We start from the raw sequence: 23,039 nt of genomic DNA, 5'->3' as shown, positions 1-23,039 counted from the left end.
GGTCGACAAAACATGGCCCGTTTGAATGAGTGTCGGTAGACAACTTGAGCTAATATGTCATAGATTGGGGCATAGCGTTCTGCCGCCTTACAAAAAACACCATATTGATAACAAGAAAAGAAATGAGCAAACAGATCCATACACTTACGAAACCACTGACTGGAACAAACTAATGATTTCAAATGTCCTGCACTGCGAATTTGTCGACCATCTCCCACAATGCACTGGGAAAAATGAACTCTTTATGGCAAACTCTTGGTGTCGCACTGCATTGTGAATCGCCCGAATTGAACTGTATGACTGATATGCAAATAACTCAGTGACATGAATATTCATAACCCATGGGCTGGCCAATTGTAGAATTAATAGAAATCAGAATATTTCTGAAGAATATGAATATTGAACTGACTAGCGAGTCATTCCTTTTATAGCATGAAATGCATTCTTCCATAAGTGAGTCTTCATCGGCTGAAAAGCATCGAGACAAATCAAAGTTTTGGAAACAAAGCTAAAATTTATTCATAAAATCCACCATTTCAATGAAATCATGTTAATAATGGATGCCTCTCGTAATTCCACACCATGCATGTGAAACATGATTTATACAAGATGTATTGTAAAATATATTAAATTCATAAATCATATTTCTTTCAACTTAAACCGTTGCATTATATACAGCAGTGGAAACAGTAGTAGTGGATGAAACCAAGTAAAGGCCTAAAATAGTCATTTCACAAATCTTATGTGCATTAGGTCTGAGTCCCCTTTGCAGTGCATGCACTATTAAAGCTGAAAATTGTAAAGCAGAGCAGGCACCTTGCTATTAGTTCAAGCATTCAAACCGTCAGAATGGCCCGGAGCAAGAAATAGAGAAAAATTGGCTGGATGTTTTTACGAAAAAGCAGAAATTTGAATCTGAATTAAAGAAACAACCATCGTTTTGTTTTGTTTTTCCAATTTATAGTGTAGTTCTCACTTTGTATTTTTTCAACGTAAGAGTAGTATGCATCTGACGAAAATTATTATTGTACAATATCATAGAGATTCAATTTCTTCAAATATGATTAGTACTTGCAATATTATGTTTGGAAAGACTTAGCATCCAGATCCCACTTTTTTGGTTGTGTACGAAGTCCAAGGAGAGACGAGTGCATTTTCAAAGTATTTTCTAACAAAATTGGAAATGTTTCTCCGTCTCAGATTCATGTCTCTTCAACATTTTGGCACTGACTGACCTTCATGGAGAAAATATATGATGAAAAAAAGTGGCATCAGTATGCAACATTCTTTCCTAATAATGTGAAAATCTTGAAGTTGCCAATAATGCCATCATTCGACCACAGTTGGAAAAAATCTTTGTGAGGAAAAAAAAGCATCTTGGCATAAAAATTTCAAATCAAATGAAACGATAACCACTAGCTCTAGTTATTTACCCTCACTTTGAGAAAGTGTCATTTGTAATTGTGTAAATAATCTTGAAAATAAATAAAAAATTTATAGAATGGAAACTCTGTCCATTCGTCTTTGTTGGATTTGTTAAAATGAAACCATAACTTTAGAAAACTTTTTAGATCTAAGAACAGTTTCACGGAATCTAAAAAAAAAACATTCCAAAGATGCATTTGAGTGTCATTTGATTTTAAGAAATAAATTCCCAGTCCATGCAATAGTGTGAGCAAACATCTCAATACTTTGACCAAGCCTCCAGCACTTTGAATAGAGTTGGATGTAAGAGCTGTAGTGAAGTCTATCACAAGTCAAACACAACTCGTGAGTCCAATCACAAGTCTATCACTAGTCATGCCTCACACAGGAGACGTCTGTATCACATTTCATTTGGATAGCTTGGATGACTGGTGATGGACTTGTGATGACTTGGGAGGACTTGAATAACCCTTAAAGGCAGAGTAGATCATTTGCAGCTATCCAAAAAGTAACTGACCAAATAATTGTTGGAAAGCATTCTTGGTTTAATAGCCGTGAATAGGTGCGCGCAAGCATTGACATGACACACACGCGCATGCGATTGCTATAAGTGCGGGGCATCGCGTAGCTGCAATTGGCTGAATGTGAATGTGTCCCAGACGCTGATTTTGAGCGCAATTCAAAACATGACTGCAACTTTTGAATTGAAATCGAGATCCTTGAATATTGTTTTCTCAGAATATCAGGTTAGCTGTTAAGCGCCCTCCTTTAGGTTTTGAACACTTTTGTTGCTTCAAACGGAAAATGCACAAATGACAAATGATATATTCTACCTTTAAAGGCATATAGGATCATTTGCTTTTCATGCATTTTGTTTATTTCCAATAATAGCACCACTGAAAATCCAAGGAAGAATGTTCAAAACCAAACAGTTTCAGCTCAGTGGATATTACACTTTTCGAGAAAAACAGTAAAAAATTCTGCACAGCCTTATGATCACAAAACACGATTTCGTCATTTTAACTCCTTATTCCAAAAACACTCAATTGACTGATCATTGGAAATCACTAATATTCTTGACTTCTTAATGACAGCAAACCAGATGGAATAATGTCAAGAGTCTGATCTTTAATCCAATAATTTGCTAGGGTACTTTTGGGATAAATGCAAATGATTCTACATGCCTTGAAGAATGTGTCATTTTGGTTACAGGTTTCTTGCCAGTATTTTTCAAAGGGGACAACAGGATTTTTCAAGGGAGGGGGGGGGGGGGAAGGAGGGAGGGGGAGGATATGGCATTAAAAAGACCAAATGCCCTAAGCAAATTATTTCAGAATAGCACATCAGGAGGGGTTTTGCTGACTCCTTCACTCAAAGACTACGGGGGTGCCCTTGCACAGGTTTGAGGGTCAGACTACACAGACACAAACGCTCAATTGTATGGCCAGGCCTCACAGCACCCCTCTTCATCAATACATGTAGATTCCTTTGTAACTCATGAAATACGCTAATTGTTGACTTACAACTTTCTACAGTTTGTGGACATTTTTTGCTTAAAGCAGAGCGATGAGACGGGAACTCCAACTTGATGTGGGATTTCCATTGGTGACTTCATGCATATATCTAGTTCTTATATGCATCTTGTTTACACTTGATGCACGATGTGACGTGCCGTTTGCACACAAGGCACAAGCTTTGCAGGCTTTTTAAGCTAAAAACAAACAAACAATAGATCAGTTCCACACAGTACTCTAAACATGGAGTGGATGGTTACAGTAATTGTCACTGAACCGTGCCTTCCTAGACTGGTTTCTGCCTCCATATGTATTCAACATCAGAACGATAACAGAGGGACCCGAAACCAGTCTACCTGCCTTCCCTGGTACACACTGATCATATAAAGATGATGCAAAAAGTCTGTGAACCGGTGAAGTGCAATAGCGCCCTCTTGTGTACCCACATAGTCCGTGCTTCAACTGATCCGTCCGCGTTGAGCCACCCAGACATCATGAACTCTGCGACCGTGATCTGAGGTTGTAGGAATGGTTCTTAGATTCATCTTTCTGACGGCCGTTTAAGCAAAGCTCAATCTTTCTGTGCAGCATAGTGGGAAGAAAACTCAGCTCACTGCCTAAAACGTCTATATCACTGACAATGGCCTCCGCGCAAAGTCTGAAAATCAAAAACAAACATTTTAAATTTTTGTTGTAAATGTCGGCATTATCTCTGAGTGATCCCCGTTTGCTATTTCCCAGGTTTGCGGCATTGCTAAATGTGGCTAGCATCGTGACATTGGGCGTGATCCCTGGCTACATGGCACAGACACAGGTGACTGGTGTCCTTGAATAAAGACTCTGACAAATTGGAAGCCGTCAACAAAGGCCTGGGTAGCTCAATTGGGGCGATTCACATGCAGTGCGCCTGAGTGCGCCACCAAGAGGTTGCCACAGAGAGTTCATTTTCCCAATGCATTGTGGAAGATGGCCGACAAATTTGCAGCGCATGGCATTTGAAATTGTTAGTTTTTCTGGCCAGTAGTTTCGTAAGCGTATGATTCGAGTATCTGTTTGCCCATTTCTTTTCTTTTGATCAATATGGTGTTTTTGTAAGGCGGCAGAACGCTATGCCCCAATCTAGAACAAATTAGCTTGATTGTCAACTGACACTCATTCAAATGGGCCATGTTTTGTCGACCGTAAACTTGAAAAATTGACTCTTGGTGGCAAACTCTTGGTGGCGCACTGCATTGTGAATTGCCCGAATTAGTGGAGCACTGGTATGGCAATCTGAGGGTTGCAGGTTCAAACCTGGCTCTTGTCAATTTCTTTGTTCAAATTCTAAACTATCATAACGCACCTAGTCAATTTCCCTTTTAGAATATTTGGAGATTTTGCCTGTCACAAATTCAGAGGGGATGAGATCCTTTCTCCCAAAATTTAAAAAGTATGGCACACTTCAAGGTCATGTCCATGAGCAAGATATTTTGCTGTGACATTGGATGAAAGAGTAATTATCAATGAAAATGGGAATACAGAGATAGGTACATATATATATGGAGGATGAAGCTTTTACAACTTTAACATAAAGGTACAAAGGATCATTTGCTTTTGTGTATTTTGTTTTTTCGCTTGAAGCAACAAAATTGCTCAAAATCAGGAGAAGCTTGCACAACAACTATAACTTTATGACTTTTAGATCAGTTGAAATCCATTTTTGAGAAAACAAAAAATCCTTTGAACAATGTTGGTACCTACTGCTATCTACATCAGATTCGAACCAGCCAACCGATCCTGTTAGCTTGGTGGTCGAGTGGTAAGACATCTGCAACTAGAAAGCAGGAGGTCGTGGGTTCGAGTCCCACCCGAGTGATTTTTTCCAACTTTCACTCAGGAGGTAACACACTGAGTATACAGTGTTTAAATGTCGGTGAAGGGCAAAAACCTAATTTGATTTATATCACCCCGACGCAAAATTCCATCTTATAACAATGTTTTAGTCTCGTAAATATCCGTTTCGTCTATTGAATTACATGTATGCCTGTCGTGATAAAATGTCAGCTTTCAATGTTTAACCTTTTGTCCAGCCGCAGAAGGCTCCGATCAGTGTTATGGCCTGTGTTTCTACCATTGAAACACTCCAATAATGACTGGTGAAAGAGATTAAAACTACGTTCGCGATGATTTTAACGTGCCATTTCTATCGACTTTTCTTCGAAATTATGATTGAAATAAAATGACATTTAGTGAAAAAAATCGTAACAAAATCAAATTTTGTGGGACACATTGTAAGAAAATCGGAAATTTCGTTGGAAAATTCAAAAAATCGGATTTCCGATTAAAATCGGAAAAGTTTCATCTCCAACAGGTGCGCCTGGCATGCAAACAGGCATGCTTGTTGCTCGAAATTTCTTCGAAATACGGCACAGCCGATGCGTGTCACGAAAACTTGACACCCAAAATGCTGATGCACTTGGCAATCTGTAGGAAGCGACGCCATTTGAGAGAGACCCATTAGATACCACATTTGAGGTTTGATGCTTGCATGGTAGTTCTGCAGACTTCATATATTTTCCACTTTCAGCCCTGTCTACTTTTCTCTTGAATTGCCCAGTTGGCTCGTAAATACAAGTTCTTTTGTACCTTGAGAGGCTCTTGGGGCTGAAGAAGAAGTGGAAACACTTGCTGGAGTGGACACTTCTTTGGTCTTGATCTAAGAGATCGTTGCTGCATCCTCCATAGACCACCGCTTCCCCCAAGTCAGCACCACTCACTCCCGTATGCCACATTCTGGCAAGGAAAAGAAAAGGTATGGTGAGGGCACGTGGCAAGGAATGAAGCACAGGGGAGTGTACAGCCTTGTGGTTAGGGTTTGTGACTCATGATCAGAGGGTCAGGGATGGAACCCTGCCGCTGGCCATATGTTGTGTCCTCGGGCAAGCCACTTCACACAACTTGCCTCTGTCAACTTCCATGTGGGTTGTTCTTATAAATTCGAGGTCCACTTTTTTTTCCTGTCCCTGTTACATCTGATACCTATGATGTAATAATTCTGATGCACTCCTTAATGCAGTCGTCCTCCAAGAGTGATTATGAAGAGCAAACTACCTACCCAACAAATAAAAAATCACTTGAATGGCAAATTACAAAGTACCACGTAAACTGGGACAGGAAAAAAGTCACACTTTGGACCCTGAGCTTATAGAATGACCCATGTATAAGTACAAATGGGCACCAGCATTAGCTTGAGAACAACCTGCGATGCACTGGCATCCCATCCACTGCTCTCTATATAAAGACTGGATAGCGGATATCCATACACCAGTCACACAGTAGACTTTGCATATTGACCAATTTGCCCCGGTCTCACGAAGATGGCTGTGTATATTAAGAACGTTCTACGCGTATATAGCGCGCGCTGTATGAAGAGTTGACGCGCATTTTGGTCACGTACACGTATTATGATGTTCTAAAAAGGACACATTTCCACAGTGATTATTATTTCCAAAACGCCGAAAAAGGAACTGCGGCATTATAAAAAAAAGAAGTAAACCACAACGTTTGAAAAATTGTAAACCTTGGTCAGTGGTGATGGTCAAAATATAAATCAAGTGGACTGCGATGTTACAAAAGTAATCATGATGCCTATAAAGACGGCAACTTGTCCTTTATGGATCACCAGCCGGTCTCACCAATATGGCGTCAAATTCATTCATTGTGCGGCTCATTATCCGCTATCCAGTCTTTATATAGAGATCAGTGACCCCATCCAGGGAGAATAGAAATATTTTCAATAGTTCATGCCAATGAAATTGGATGTAAACACTGGCCTGTTCAGCCATACTGGCTTGGGACGGACATTACTCTTGAAGAAGAGCCGGGGGTGGGATCTGAACATTATACCTGATATCAAAGTCACAATTGTTTTTTTGTTTTTTTTGGTTTTTTTTACATTTCATCTTTGTGAGCTTTAGGGCAACACACCCGGCACATTTTGACACAAACTTCACAAATTTCGACCTGCAATTCTTTCAAAATGTGAAATATTTGAAAGTAGGCTGACATGACTTTATACTTGTTCTAGTGATCCTGAATATGAAAAAGTGCACACTTGTTGAAGTACACGTCTGAAATACCCACGGTATCACAAGTGTGCAATCCCAAAGTGTATTGATTTATTCAGGATATCACTGCTACAGAACCTTAATAACAACGGTCTGTTGGTGATGCAGTCAAGTCTGGGTCCAAAAAGTTTCCTAAAATAAAAGTTTAAAGCCAGAGTCCATCATTTGCAGCTATCCAAAAAGTAACTGGCGTAATTATTGTTGAAAAACATACTTGGTTGAAAGATAGTAAGGGGACTAAACTCCCTGTGAAATTATTCTTTCTGGCAAGCTGTCATTTTGAAGAAATCAACAAAAGAAGGCCTTTCCAACAGTGCTTCTTAAGAAGCACCGTAGGAAATTCAAATTAGTAGTTCGTTTCGTTATTCGGCGAAGCGCACGCAAGCATTGGCACAACGCACACGTTCGCGCGGCTGCTGTAATTCGTCGGATCAGTGCGCGATATCGCGTAGCTGCAATCGGCTTAGGGAGGACGTGTCTCGGACAACTTGAAATAAAAATCCTGTATTTGAAATAAAGATCCTAGAATGTTGTTTTTCTCGAAATATACAGCTAAAGCTGAGCTGAAACTTCATCATGTTAGTTGTTCAGCACCCTTCTTTAGTTTTTAAGCAATTTTGTTGTTTCGAACGAATAAAATGCACAAATTACAAATGATGGACTATACTTTTAAGAAAGCCGACAGCCTGATCTGAGCATTTACAGGCATATAGGATCATTTGCTCTTCCTGCATAACACTGTCAATGTTTGTAATTCCTAATCTGTTAAGCATCTAGAACTGACCTTGTTTCTGAGGGTAGACTTTTCTGTTGGTGCCAGGTGTGATTCTCCACATCAAAAACCCACACGTCATCTGGCACAGAATTAAAAAAACAAAGACCACTCTGAAATGTTTGAAAAGCATAATTAATATGGTTTCTGTGCCACTCCTTATAATTTGCATTCTGGAAAAAATTGCACGTAAAATGCGAATGTGAATGCGAATTCTTTTCAAAAAAAAAATCCCCTTCGCGTTCACAGTGTTAACTTTCAATTGCAGCGAACTGTAGATTTGGTTGAAAACAAAATGGGACATTCTCATGGGCGTCGCGAGGGGGGGGGCAAGGGGGGGCACTTGCCCCCCCCCCCCCCCGGAAAAGCAAAAAAAAAAAAAAAAAAAAAAAGGACGAAAAAAAAAAAAAAAAAAGAAAAGAAAAAGAGGCGCGAAGACAAAGTGGTGTAAATTTAATGAGTTGGGGGGGGGGCAAAATGTCCCTGCCCCCCTCTAAAACTGATAAATCGAGAATGTGTTGAGAAATACAAGCATTTTTTGGCCAAAATTTTTTTTGCCCCCCTCTAAAAAAAATCCTGGCGACGCCCATGGACATTCTGTTCAAAATTACTGCATTGCTTCCCCGACTCCTTTTTGTTCAGGTAAAAATGAAACTAACCTGTTTTCAAAATGAAACCAGCCAGTTAGCTCTGGCCCGTACGTTAACTTTTGCAATGTTACGAACCCCATCTTTCTTGCCCACCCCACAGATACATACACCATGCATTCTATACCCCAATATACATGTACCGATACCTCCAGACATCTGGTACATGTGAGCAATGTATATTGCTGTTAATCTTTACGTGTTCATCAAACACATCGAACAAAAAAAGTTGAAATCCACTGGAAATAACTTACTAAGAGGCTTGCAGTCTGTAGGCCTACCGCTACTGTAACCACCATAGACCAACAGGTGTCTATCACTTACTGGGGCCATACAATGCCATGACCGGCCTGTTGGTATGTCTTCACTTGCTGGTTGAATACTATACAGGGAAAAATAACAAGCAACATCACAAGACTTAAAACATTTTGGAGGATTTTTTTTTTTATAGTTTGTGATTAGCACCTCATGAGCAAAGACACTGACTCATTGGGAGGCTGTCAAAGTATCATAATATTCATAAGATGGAATTTTTGCGCCAGGGTGATGTAAAACAAATTAGGTTTTGCCCTTCACTGACGTATATACTTGTTAGCTCGGTGGTCGAGTGGTAGGACGTCTGCACTAGAAAGCAGGAGGTCGTGGGTTCGAGTCCCAACCGAGTGATTTTTTTCCAACTTTCACTCGGGAGGTAACACACCGAGTATACAGTGTTTATACGTCGGTGAAGGGCAAAACCTAATTTGATTTATCATAATATTATTACTTTGGGAGGCTAATCATCCTTACTGGTAGCTGAGATGCCAAAGGACGCGGCTACAACGTGGTCCAGCCGTTGGCATGGAAAGGTGCCTTTGGCAAACAGCCGTACAACCCATGTCTGACCATGGAGCACAGCCAGAGATCGAATGTGTTTGATTTTTGCAGAGGACGGAAAACCGGAGGGCCCGGAGAAAAACCCTTGCGTCACAGGAGAGAACCAATGCACAACTCAAATATATTCCTAGCTGGGAACGAACTGGGGCTACGGTAGTGAGTGGCAAGCACTTTACGCACTAGCCACCCAAGCCACCCACAGGACAGCTCAGTTGGCACAGCACCGGTACGGTGTTCCGGAGGTCAGAGGTTCAACTCCTTCCCCAGTCAAATTTGTTTTGTTCCACCTTACATTGTTTTGACGACATTTTCAAGGTATTGCTATAATAATTGTCTTCACAGTCTGACCAGCAATGGGCGACAATGTACTGACCTTCCGACCCACTCCATGGAGTCCAGGTTTAAGACGTGGAGGTCATTCATGCGAACGTCCTCGAAACGACCGCCAAACACGTACCCTCGGTTGCCGATGACAGCCACAGCGTGAGCTGCTCTTGGACAGGGCCGATGACGCTGATAAAGGCAAAAGATTGTCATGATGGCTTAAAAGAATCCATTGGCAACGGTACTTTACTGTATTACACTGCATTGAGTCACTGAAGAGTCCGTTGCATTGTAGAGTGCTCAGACGGTTTTGGGCGCTACAGGTAGTTTGGGCTGGTTGGTTTGTTTCTTGCGCTACAGTCATGACAGGGACTAATGTTTTGTGGTTAAGTACATGTACATGTATATTTGCTAAGTAATAATTGTCACATTAGAATTGTCATTGATTTTGGGATCAGATTAAATCTGCTTGTGTGTTATGATCATTTCATTCGTTCTATGTGTCCAGTTGTTTTTATTGGCAAATTGTATAAACAATATATCAATTTTATGTGTGTTTGTATAATGCTTATATATGTGTATGTATTTTGTATTTTTCAGCTGCTTTAGATGTATATGATTTGTTTCTTTCCATATGATTCCTTACTGTAAACATTCACAGTTTTTCTTTGTTTTTAAAGGGGGTGTATATATATTTTTTCCTAAGTAATATCTGTCTTATGTATTTGGTTTCATCACAAGCATTTTGCTTGTCCTGATATATTTTCAATTCTTTCGGTCAATGTCTCTATGGGTTGGTAATTTGTATGTGTATAATATTTGTATGTGTATATAATGTGTGTATTTTTGTGCATTTATTAAGTTTTTCTATTTTACTATTTTTATCTTTGACATTTTTATTCCTTGTATTGACTTTTTCACACATTTTAAAGTTACAGTTACTTTTTTTTTTATATAATGCTATAGTATTAGTTTATTTTTTTAAACTTGTAAAGCCCCTTGAGCGTCTTTTTTAGACGGATTTTGGCACTATATAAATGTTCACTATTATTATTATTATTATATAACGGAGCAACTTTGCACCTTTCTTCTTTTGCGTAAAGTGTTTTCACACAATCATTTGGCCTACCCATGTTGAAATCAAAGTATTCGTTCACACCTACATGTACAACAGTGTGTGAATGGGTCGGCCATTTATAGGCCTGGGCGAGTAGTGGATTTTTCTACATCGGTACTCGCAAGGAAACTACTCAGGAGTAGTCAACCAAATTCCAATAAAAGCAGACAAATTACATACACGTTAGTATGACGGGAATTACCTACAAGCAAATAGCGTTCACTTTACACTTTCCTCTAAAAGGCAAGTCTTGGACTTATGCACTGTGCACTGTGAAACAATTGTGTACTGCGTCATAACTGAAATGATGCTCAACGCGAAAAGTTGAGCAACTTACACAATAAAAGGTGGTGTGAGTGGAGTTGGGCCATTGCGCTAAGTTTTTTTTTAAATTGGTTGCAGGTCTCAAGTTGACAATCCGAGTTGACTAATAGCAAAGATACTTTTTGTAATACCTCTGATTTGACATAACTCCATCTGTTGTCCGTTGTGCTGTAGACAATTAATTGGTTATTCCATCCCCTTTCCTGCCAAAAAAAAAAGGAGACGACACAAGTTAAGAGGAGCATTGTCAAAATCTGGATTACCAATTAAACAAAAAGGCTGAAAATTTATGAAAGGTCTGAACGATACTAATAATGTCTTTCTCTCCGAATTTCTGAATCTTTCTCTCCGATTCAGAAATTTCAGACAAAAGTATGAAAAATCTCACGGCTGCAAAATCTAAGCGTTTGGCTGGTTTTAACAAGTTCACGTCGGATGACGTATACAAGCGAGGCAGGAAATATCTGTCTACGACCCGCTGGCAGCGGGCGAGGCCTGAAATATCAGGGTGTGCTACCCGCAGATGACAGCCTGAACCCATCTGGCATCGAGGTTCGTGAAAACAATCCCGCGCCTGGGTCTGGTCAATGTCAAAATAATCCTGGCGAGAACTGGTTAACTCACTGAGCAACAGAACATCATTGTTTTAAACGTGTCACTTGAGAGAGATACACGCAGTGTAGATCAAATCTTATATTTGAAGAACGTTTTACAGTTGATTCTCATAAATACCAACTCAATTGAGACCAAATTTCCTATAAAACAAATATATATCATTTGTCCTGATCAAATTATGTACATTGCTATGGGTAAAAATATTGCTTCAGATTAAGACAAACTTGTTTAACCCTAACCTTGCCAGATGCAACACGGTGCATCGGGTGTAAAAGTCTGTCGGACTTTGCAGTATTGAGCTACCAACACCAGCGCATAAACGGCCAATTCTGAGACAATGACAGCTAGTCCCATTGAACAATGCCATCGTTGCATCCTGCTGCAGTTGGTGACCACAGACTCTGAGGCAGTTCGGCCTTGAAACTTTTGATCTGATGGATCTTGCTACACTGGGCAGGCTCGTCATTTTGACAAGTGTCACAGACAAATTTACAACGAAAGGGATTCTTAACTATGAAAAACAGTCACTTGATTCATTTGGACTGCTGAGATGGCCTTGTTTTATGCAAAGTTCAAATGTAACTGACATTTTGGACAGGTCTGACAGACTTAATAGTTAATGGGAGTCAACAGTACATATATCAGGGTTCTCAGCACTTTATGAAAACAAAATTCCCCGAGTTTTCCCTGAAATTTCCCTGAGAAACTTCCAAAATTCCATGAGAAAAATTTTCACTTTAAAGAGGTTAGTGGGAAGTCAAGCGGTGGTGTAGCACAGCCGACATTTTGTTATTGTCTGGAGAAATGTGTAATATTCACACTGCACAAATTCACACTGTCAAATTCTCTGAGTTTTGCCTGAATGGAAAAATAGAAACTCGTTTTCGTGATTTTCCCTGATTTCCAGAGTGGCAGGTAATGCTGACATATGTGATGCGATCAAGCTACATGAGTTGTTTGTTTGAAATTTTCATTTGGAGATACAGGCCAAAATAGGGCCACTTCATCACATCACTTCATCACATCTCTTGGTGTTCCGACTTCCATAATTTTTTAACTAAAGATGGTATCAGCATGTGATTTTCACAGCAATAATGCTGAGATTGTGCTCTTTTCAAATCTGTAATAAAAAAAATTTGACCATGGTCAAAAAACTATTCATTTAGGCCAAAAAAAAAAAATACTCGGTCTCTGGTCAGCGCGCGCGTCGATTTTAATCATGCGCGTCAACCTTTTTGTTTTTCAAATTAACACGGAAGCTACAACAGCGCCCTCTATTGCCGCGCCTCCTCAAATTTTTGTACCAAGGAGCACCAAGGAATGGGGAAATTGCACCAAGGCAAATGATAAAGGGCACCAAGGCAAATGATAGAGGACACCAATGTATAATGAGGACACAAAAGAGCAAAATAGTACCCACCTTGTCTGTACAATACAAGCTTTAAAAAAAAAGCCACCCAAAAAACAAAAACGAAATGCGTCGCCGCATCAATTCTGGAACTTCGGTCTGACCAGAGACCGACTATTTTTTTTTTGGCCTTGGCTTGATTGCATCACATATGTGAAAAGTGTCAATTATCAACACTTACATGTGACCAGAAGCTTGACGGGTCCAACTGCCACTCGTCTGTTCTGTTAGTATCGTCTTCGTTATACGGAGGCGGGCCAAATCCTCCGAAGATGACCAGTCTGAAAAGAGGGTAATATTTACTGTAAACGTTTCAGTTTTGTAATCTGTATAGGCATGAGAGAATATGGAACCCAAGCAAAAGATAAAACAGAGTTAATTTACACTTGGATAAGGCATATAGGACCATTGAATTTCCATGCATTTTGTTCGTTTCCAATACCAACACCACTCAATACCCAAAGAAGAATGGTCAAGCCTGTGTCAAGCTCAGCTCAGTGGATACTACACTTTTGGCGAAAACAGTGAAAAACCATGCGCGACCTTTTGATCATGAAACACGATTTAGTCTACAGCACTCTTTGTCTCCAAAAATAAGTCAATTGACCGATCGTTGGAAATCACCAACATTCCTTGATTTCATCTAAATGACAGCTAGCCAGACGGAATAATTTCACAGGGTGTTTAGTACCAGTGCGATCTTTACTCCAGATAAGTTTTCTAATAGTAATTCGGTAGGTTACTTTGGGGATAATGCTAATGATCCTATGTGCCTGTAAGGCATTATAATAATCCAGCCCATCACGAGTCTAGTCACAGGGGACAAACAATGACAATTGAGTGCCTTTGTCCAAGTTTATGTCAACAGCTTGTAAATTTACAATGTCGACTTGTGATTGACTTGTGATTGACTTATGACAAATTATGGGTATGTTCACCCAAAAGCCTACTGAAGGGATTGTGTTAGACCGTAACACCCATGCACCATCATACTTGAAAGTTCAGTACTGCGGTGGATTACAACTAAAATAAAACGATGGCACCTCGCAGGGTTAAATAAATAGGTTCAGCTGGGAACTTACATGTAGGTTACAGTGGGTTGATTTTAAGATTGGGTTTAATCACATGTCAGAGTCTCAGGCGTAGTTGAATTTCATTGAATTGGGCTGCCCTACGCAGAGTTGTAGACAATGCACTTGACAAGTCCAGCCACAAGTCCAGTCACAAGTCCAGCCACAAGTCCAGCCACAAGTCCAGCCACAAGTCCAGTCACAAGTCCAGCCACAAGTCCAGCCACAAGTCCAGTCACAAGTCCAGCCACAAGTCCAGCCACAAGTCCAGTCACAAGTCCAGACACAAGTCCAGACACAAGTCCAGTCACACGTCCAGTCACAAGTCCAGTCACAAGTCCTTTCACAAGTCCAGTCACAAGTCCAGTCACAAGTCCTTTCACAAGTCCAGTCACAAGTCCAGCCACAAGTCCAGTCACAAGTCCAGTCACAAGTCCAGACACAAGTCCAGTCACACGTCCAGTCACAAGTCCAGTCACAAGTCCTTTCACAAGTCCAGTCACAAGTCCAGTCACAAGTCCATTCACAAGTCCATCACAAGTCCAGTCACAAGTCCAGTCACAAGTCCAGACACAAGTCCAGTCACACGTCCAGTCACAAGTCCAGTCACAAGTCCTTTCACAAGTCCAGTCACAAGTTCAGTCACAAGTCCAGCCACAAGTCCAGTCACAAGTCCAGCCACAAGTCCAGCCACAAGTCCAGTTACAAGTAAATCACAAGTCCAGTCACAAGTAATTCACTAGCCTAGTCACAAGTCTAGTCACAAGTCCAGTCACAAGTCCAGTCACAAGTCCAGTCACAAGTCCAGTCACAAGTCCAGTCACAAGTCTAGTCACAAGTCCAGTCACAAGTCCAGTCACAAGTCCAGTCACAAGTCCAGTCACAAGTCAATCACAAGTCCAGTCACAAGTAAATCACAAGTCCAGTCACAAGTCCAGTCTCAAGTCTATCACAAGTCAATCACAAGTCAATCACAAGTCCAGTCTCAAGTCCAGTCTCAAGTCTAGTCACAAGTCCAGTCTCAAGTCCAGTCTCAAGTCCAGTCTCAAGTCCAGTCACAAGTCCAGTCTCAAGTCCAGTCTCAAGTCCAGTCACAAGTCAATCACAATTCCAGTCACAAGTCCAGTCTCAAGTCTATCACAAGTCCAGTCTCAAGTCCAGTCACAAGTCCAGTCACAAGTCCAGTAACAAGTCCAGTCTCAAGTCCAGTCTCAAGTCTATCACAAGTCCAGTCTCAAGTCTATCACAAGTCCAGTCTCAAGTCCAGTCTCAAGTCCAGTCACAAGTCCAGTCACAAGTCCAGTCACAAGTCCAGTCACAAGTCCAGTCACAAGTCCAGTCACAAATCCAGTCACAAGTCCAGTCACAAGTCCAGTCACAAGTCCAGTCACAAGTCCAGTCACAAGTCCAGTCACAAGTCCAGTCACAAGTCCAGTCACAAGTCCAGTCACAAGTCCAGTCACAAGTCCAGTCACAAGTCCAGTCACAAGTCCAGTCACAAGTCCAGTCACAAGTCCAGTCACAAGTCCAGTCACAAATCCAGTCACAAGTCTAGTCACAAGTCCAGTCACAAATCCAGTCACAAGTCCAGTCACAAATCCAGTCACAGATCCAGTCACAAATCCAGTCACAAGTCCAGTCACAAGTCCAGTCACAAGTCTAGTCACAAGTCCAGTCACAAATCCAGTCTCAAGTCCAGTCACAAGTCCAGTCACAAATCCAGTCACAAATCCAGTCACAAGTCCAGTCACAAATCCAGTCACAAATCCAGTCACAAATCCAGTCACAAGTCTAGTCTCAAGTCCAGTCACAAGTTAATCACAAGTCCAGACACAAGTAGCAGAGGGATAAACAATAAAAAAGTAGTGCCTCTGTCACATTTCATTTGAATAACTTGTGACTTGACTTATGATATGACTTGTGATGGACTTGTGATGACTTGCAATCAATCGCAATTACCTCGACTGCAAGCTGACCCTAAATTCAGTTGGATGAATACATACAAAGACTTTTTTTTCTGCACTTTTTTAATGCAGACGAAAAGTCCTCACAATCAAATGGTAAACGGAAGACATACTTGTCTTGATATGACCAGCATGTCACTTTATCCCTGGGCGAGGGCGGCATTCCTTCCGGCTTTAAGTGCTTCCAAACTTTAGTCTTCAGGTCCAGCCTGTAAAGCTACGAGGACAAACATTCACAGCGTTGAGTGAAAGCAAACCACAACAGGAATTCTTCTTTTTTTAAGTTCTGATTTAAGATACAAGAGTTGAAAATCTGACTTAATTTTAAATGCAATGTTTCTCTGAAAAACAAATATCCTTATTTTAAATAAAACGATAGACAATTGATAGACAATGAGAGCTAGTCATCCTGCTGCATTCGGTGTCTATAGACTCTGAGTCAGTTTGGCCTTGAGATTTTCGACCTGATGGATGTTGCTGCACTAGGCATTCTTGTCAATTTGACAGGTGCTGCATGTTGCTCTTTGACCCCAAAAGGGCCGGGGGGGGGGGCGGAATCCGCCCCCCTCAACTTTTTCCGAGATAGCCTTGAAAAAAAATTTTTTTTTGCAACCCGAGCTGTTATGACTTTTTAGCCTTGAGCCTTGCGCATCTTTTGATACCAAAAAAATAGAGATCAGACCGTGGGTTGCCGCGCAGCCAAAAATTGTCCGGTGCTACGGGCCGTGAAAACTGATTTTTCCCATATACGTCGTGTACACAGAGCAGAATTACCATTTGTACATATGAATAATTCATTAGCCATAATTCCAAAACCCTTTGACCTATAGTCATGAAATTTATTGGGTATGTTCATGATGAGTTGCTCTATGCATGTACCGAGTTTCACCGAGATCTTACGCCCCCCCCCCCCCCCCCCCCCAGGTGAGAGCTGATCAAAATAACCCCGCCCTTTAAGGGTTAAGTTCTATATGTTGTGATGTACATGTATTTGTCATATTGTGAACATTCCAAGCCCAAATATGTACATCTTGGGTGTTGCCTGAACGGACTTGCCTCATTGGAATTGCCATTCTTGTAGTATCCACCAAAGAGGTACATGTGTTTGCCAATGCAAGCAGCACAGCTCCCAGACATACCTGGGGGACTTTTCCGGGTATGCCAAACGTCCCTGGAACAAAAATGAGAACAAAAGGTCATCTCACTGTCATCTTACTGTTCACACTTATATTGGTTTGTACACGTGTAGAGCACTCAGCATTACATTTTTTGTATTTCCACCATTGGGATTGTATTTTTAACCCTGGGTGTACAGCGCCAGACCCATTTAAAAGCCATGTTGGATTTCGCTGTATGGGGAGAGGTGACTAAAATCTCGACCCAGGCCCAACACAGAAATTTGGCGTGAAATGTAAGCAGCTGCCAATTCAGGCGATTCACAATGAAGTGCGCCACCAAGAGTTTGCCACGGAGAGTTCATTTTTCCCAGTGCATTGTGGGAGATGGTTGACAAATTCGCAGCGCAGGATATTTGAAATTGTTTGTTTTTCCGGTCCATAAGCATATGATTCGAGTAAAAGTTTGCCCTTTTTTTTTTATCAATATGGTGATTTTTGGTACATGTAAGGTAGCAGAACGCTGTGCCCCAATCTATAACAAATTAGCTCAAGTTGTCTACTGATACTCATTCAAATGGGCCATATTTTGTTGACTGTAAACTTGAAAAGTGGACTCTCCATGGCAAACTCTTGGTGGTGCACTGCATTGTGAATTGCCAAAATTAGAAAAATATTGCTTTGGACATTGTTTGTACTATTAGGCCAAAAATCAACACAGAACTAGTCAAGTGCATGTATAATTTGCATGACTTTTATTTTGCAGATGGCCTGTTTAGCTGAGAACATGAGCCAGAAATAAATATGAACTCTAGGGCTGTCCCGAATAAACTAAATATTTGAATATTCGATCATCAACCAAATATTCAAAATAGTTTTTTGCTGGTTTGAATATTCGAAAAGAAAAAACTATGCAGGTGCACACACGGCTGAGATGTTCCTTTAATCATAAAGCTGCAATTTTTTTTTCATATGCCACTTTTTGTCAACGGTAACTTTTTTGTTCACGCCTTTTTATTGGTCCCATTAATTTAGCTGGGTAAAGTCCCTGGACAGTTATACAGTACTTAATGCAAAACACTGCAGTGGCCCATGATATTCATTGCCTCATGCAAATTGTAACCGGCGTGCTTTGTATGCAACTTTTGACCAGCGAGGAAGGCAGCTGCAGCTGGCGCGTGTAAAACTTGATCGGCAAGTTTCAAATTTCCGAATATTCAGTCAAGTGCAGTTTCAAATAATCGAACACTAAATTATTTGAAAAACGGACAGCCCCAATGAACTCAGAGTTAGGTTTTGCCCTTCTGAGTGAAAGTTAGAAAATTTCACTCAGTTGGGACTCGAACCCATGACCTCCTGTTTTCTAGTGCAGATGTCTTACCACTCGACCACCGAGCTTGCGGGATCGGTTGGTTGGGTCGAATCTGATGTAGCAGAGGGTACTGCAATGAAACTATTCATAGTATAAACACTGTGCACTCAGTGTGTTACCTCCCGAGTGAAAGTTGGAAAAAGTCACTCGGGTGGGACTCGAACCCACGACCTCCTGCTTTCTAGTGCAGATGTCTTACCACTCGACCACCGAGCTAACGGGATCGGTTGGCTGGTTTGAATCTGATGTACATAGCAGCGGGTACCGCATTAACTATTTATAAGATGGAATTTTGTGTCGGGGTGATGTAAATCAGTATTAGGTTTTGCCCTTCACCGATGTATAAACACTGTACACTCAGTGTGTTACCTCCCGAGGGAAAGTTGGAGAAAAAAAATCACCCGGGTGGGACTGGAACCCACGAAAGCAGGAGGTCGTGGGTTCGAGTCCCACCCAAGTAAATAATATCTCATTTTTCTTGAAGTATGGCGCATAGCAACAATGCAATCCCAGAAGATGCGAGGGGGTTGTCTCTCATCATATCAGGGGTTTATTCATGATAATCTCATGACAAAACTAAACAAGAGACAATGCACACTTGGCAGTTTTTTAAGTTAGCCATCTATACGGGTGCAACTGCAAATGTTGGTTTTTTTTGCTGACAGGCTGACCCTACCCAAGAGGCCAAAAATATATAGAAACCATAGAAAGAAAGTCTTCTTACCACACTTTTGCCTCTATGTTGTAACACCAGACTTCTTTGCCATCTAAATATATGTCATCACCCACATACCACATCTGGTGACCTGTCTCATTTGCATCGGAGAAATTGAGCTGCTCCTGAAACACAATAGACAGATTGTAACTTGTTCTTGTATTCCAATTTTGGATTTTTTGAATTTCTTTAACAAAAACTGAATAAAAAAAGGAAAATAAAAAGAGCCTTTGCTATTATTTTAAATTTAGATTAGGTGACAAATTTTCATTTGGTTGGCTCATTTGAATTTTGTGGAAATTGCTTTATGGTATTTCACAATAGAATGTGTTTGTTGTGAACTATAGAAATACACCATTTTTGACGTTCAAATACCTAATTTGAACTGATTGACAAGTGGATATTGTTGACACTGATTGATGCAATTTAGCATGCCTTGTACCGGTACTTACTGTATAGCCTCCCCATACAAGCATAAGGCCACCGTATGTCACAGCCACATGGCCACTTCGTGGGGTAGGTTTCTTGCAGTTGGCTTGGATACGTCGACCAGCTGACTCCATTTCACCAACTACAAAGAAAATGAATACTACTTGTAGTCGTTATTGATACTAAAAATGATGTTTATGCCCCAGCTATAGAAATGGCCCCAACTACACATGTACTAGTCCGGGTAGTCCTAACTGTAGTTGTGACGAGCCCAAGTGTAGTAGGGATCGTGCGAACTATAGTTAAGTTGAGACAATGCCAGACTGGAACCTTAAGTGCAGAAAAACACGCAAAATATTCGGACTACGTTTAGCCGACAAAGTCCTCCTAAATTTTCATGAGGCAAAGACAAGGCCCACACTTGAAATGGAACTCCTTGTCATCAGCTGTACTCCTGTCTCCAGCAGACTCATCTCCATCCGCATCTTAGCTAGGCCACACAACATGACCATCATCCAAGTGTCCGTCCCAACTTCAGACAACGATGATGAGGAAGTTGAGGAGGTCTACATGTATTGAGCAGCTGGATGCCATCATAGCGCAAAAGTCCCAAAGAAAGACATACTCATAGTACATAAAACGCTACAAGGACAACTTGAAACACAACCTCAAACAATGTGCTTTAACCCTTTCATGCCCACATTGTTTAGTGACTAGGCTCTCCCCAGGACCAAATTGTTTGCTCAGTCATGCGGAAATCACTAGAGCGTGAACAAAATGAGCACGAGTCAAAAACTCACTTTTTTCAACCCAGATTTTCATTGCCAAGGAGTGATTAAAATCATAAATGTTGTGTGTAAAGTTTGTTCCTTGAACCTTACTCTTATATGTGATGTAAAAATGAAGTCCAAACATGCAAATATAAGGAAGTTATTCCTTTTTGTTCATCTGGTCCAAATTATCAAACTGCAAGCCATTTCACCACATGACCAAATGGCACTCCATACCTCAAATTGTGCGTGGATACTTCTGAAGCACTTTTCTCATTTTTTTTGTATGGTAACACTATGAATAAACCACACCAATAGAAAGATCCGAAAACACTCTTTCAGCAGGTATATACATATATAGTTGATGTATGGGCGGCCAAACATATCAACATGCCGCCTTTCTGAAAAGTAGTGAATATATCTGTGTTGAGGGTGTTTTGTGTGAGGTTTCCTGGTCGACTAAAGTCGCCCATGGGTACTTGCAGGGGGCTACTTCTTGTCGACAAAAGTCGCCCATGGTAAGGAAAGGGTTCAATACAGAGGACTGGGAGGAACACGCGAGTAACAGACCTGGCTGGAGACATGCCATCCACACTGGTGCAGCGTAAAGAGAACAACAGAAGAAGGAGCACAGTGAGAGACTCCGGTCAGCAAGAAAAGCAAGACAACAGGCTGTCGGCACAGCTCCATCATCTACAGAGTTCAGATGCCCTGTCTGTCTCCGTACGTGCCTTTCAAGAATCGGGCTCCACAGTCATCAACGAACTCATGTGAAATGAACATTGCATATGATGAATGAATTACTCATATTCTGCGAACAGTGATCAAGTGGACCTCTTACTCGATAGAGGGATTGCCGAAGAAGAGACATGGAGACTGGAACGCCAAAGTAAGCCCAGATACATATGAGAACCGGGTGGGGACAGTGAGTTAGACGATTTGGCATTGGGGAAACCAACAACAGATGCCTTGGGTTGCTAGAGTTTGCCAAGAGTCACCGCCTCACCCTGGCCAACACTCGCCACCCTCATCACAAGCTGTTCAGAACTGCTAGTACCTGGCACTCACCAAACGCACAAACACACAACCAGATCGACTTCATACTGGTTCCACAACGCTTCAAATTTAGCGTCAACAAGGCCAACAAGAGAACTTTCCTCGGCGCCGACATCGGTAGCGAACACGACCTTGTGCTGCCAACCTTCACGCTGAAGCTGAAAGTCAAGCGCTGTCCCCGAGAGCCCCCGAATCTGCTTTGACCTGGAGAAACTCAGGGACCCAGAAATCGCTGAGGTGTTCCAGAGCAGACGATCATTAACTGTACATATTGTTATTTATTTGTTGATTGAATCTTTGAATGGTTGGCGGGAAGATCAAAGCCATCAACATCAAAGTAGACACTCTCGCCAACGACATTAAAGGAGTGCTCCTTACAACAGCTGAAGAGGTGCTGGGGAGGAAGTGGAAGAAAATGCAGCCTTGGGTCACGAACAAGGTCCTTGACCTATGCGACAATAGAAGAGCGCTGAAGGGACAGAAGCATGAAGCAAGGGCGCTACTTAAGCAAGTGCATCGAGAGGGTCAGGAAGATGAGAGCAGCCAAAGAGGAATGGATCGAGACAATTAAGAGAACATTGCCTGAGATTGCAGACTTGTGGGAGCAACATACTTTTGGAATGAATTCCATGCATGCCATATATGGCCATCACTTATTTTTCCCTGCAAATTTGTGCAATTTATTTATTTACATAATTTCTTTACCTATGACTAAGTATGAGTATGACCTATCAACCATCATCAGAAAGCGATAACATGTCCTAGTAAAAGTCAAATTTAGCAGGGAAAATATTGAAGCACTTAATGAGAAAACACTTAGAATTTTTCAGACAAGTCTCAAAGGGTTTGTGCACAGGGTGTCAAGTGATGTCCAGCTATGGAATTCTTTCCAAACTTTTTTTAAGAATAACAAAAAACGGAAAAATTCCCATATTTGGCCATCAGTAATTTTCCCCTTAAATGACCTATCAGTATCACTATCAGCCACAGAAAGTGATGTCCTAAAAGTCAAAATTACCAGGGACAAATTTTGAATTTTTACTGAGAAAACACTTGGACATTTTCAGACCAGTCCCATAGGGTTTGTGCACAGGATGACAAGTGATGGTCAGATAGGGAATCTTTTTCCCCAAAAAACTGTGGTGTCCTCAACTTATGTACATGATGTATGGGACTGTGCAGTGTGCATGCTGTCATTGCTGTGTATTCCATGTAAAACCTGCAAATCTGAGACTGAGAGCATTATGTTACTGATAAAACATAGGCTAGGCTTACCTCAACCTTTCTTTCTTATGCAAGGAATTAATTCGCCTAATTTGTGGTTGCAAAAAAACAATGGAAATGACGGATGTTTCACGTCGCGACGAGAACGATTCCGTCTATCCGGCCACCGGCGTGAAGAACTACAACGCCCTCTTGC

At 41.2% G+C, this 23,039-nt stretch overlaps 2 protein-coding genes across 2 annotated transcripts; one reads left to right on the top strand and one right to left on the bottom strand.

The window, feature by feature from the left end:
* Positions 1-494: 494 nt before the first annotated feature.
* Positions 495-23,020, bottom strand: LOC119740775 (kelch domain-containing protein 2-like). Its single transcript, XM_038216196.1, has 12 exons — positions 22,895-23,020; positions 19,817-19,935; positions 19,374-19,489; positions 17,219-17,333; positions 16,276-16,379; positions 13,310-13,409; positions 11,237-11,308; positions 9,714-9,853; positions 8,719-8,846; positions 7,830-7,899; positions 5,565-5,711; positions 495-3,597 (listed from the first exon to the last, which is right to left on the bottom strand). The coding sequence occupies exons 2-12, from the start codon at positions 19,925-19,927 to the stop codon at positions 3,432-3,434; spliced, it is 1,269 nt and encodes a 422-aa protein (XP_038072124.1). The 5' UTR covers positions 19,928-19,935; positions 22,895-23,020; the 3' UTR covers positions 495-3,431.
* LOC119741374 (craniofacial development protein 2-like) lies at positions 20,220-21,822 on the top strand. The gene is made up of 2 exons (XM_038217125.1): positions 20,220-20,365; positions 21,528-21,822. Exons 1-2 carry the CDS (start codon positions 20,220-20,222, stop codon positions 21,820-21,822), a joined length of 441 nt encoding a protein of 146 aa, XP_038073053.1.
* Positions 23,021-23,039: the final 19 nt, after the last annotated feature.

Source organism: Patiria miniata, unplaced genomic scaffold, assembly GCF_015706575.1.
Source record: "Patiria miniata isolate m_02_andy unplaced genomic scaffold, ASM1570657v1 HiC_scaffold_5, whole genome shotgun sequence".
Classification (NCBI taxonomy): Eukaryota; Metazoa; Echinodermata; class Asteroidea; order Valvatida; family Asterinidae; genus Patiria; species Patiria miniata.
The sequence above is the reverse complement of the archived record's forward strand: the minus strand, read 5'-3'. Positions and strand labels throughout refer to the sequence as shown.

Excerpts from the sequence above, each read along its gene's own strand:
- LOC119741374 (XM_038217125.1), top strand. The coding sequence starts at position 20,220 with ATGGAACTCCTTGTCATCAGCTGTACTCCTGTCTCCAGCAGACTCATC. Across the intron at positions 20,366-21,527 it reads GAAGTTGAGGAGGTCTACAT|ATGCCTTGGGTTGCTAGAGT; the intron begins GTATTGAGCAGC and ends AACCAACAACAG.
- LOC119740775 (XM_038216196.1), bottom strand. The coding sequence starts at position 19,927 with ATGGAGTCAGCTGGTCGACGTATCCAAGCCAACTGCAAGAAACCTACC. Across the intron at positions 17,334-19,373 it reads AACATAGAGGCAAAAGTGTG|GGACGTTTGGCATACCCGGA; the intron begins GTAAGAAGACTT and ends TTTTTGTTCCAG. Across the intron at positions 5,712-7,829 it reads AGTCTACCCTCAGAAACAAG|AATGTGGCATACGGGAGTGA; the intron begins GTCAGTTCTAGA and ends TTTCCTTGCCAG.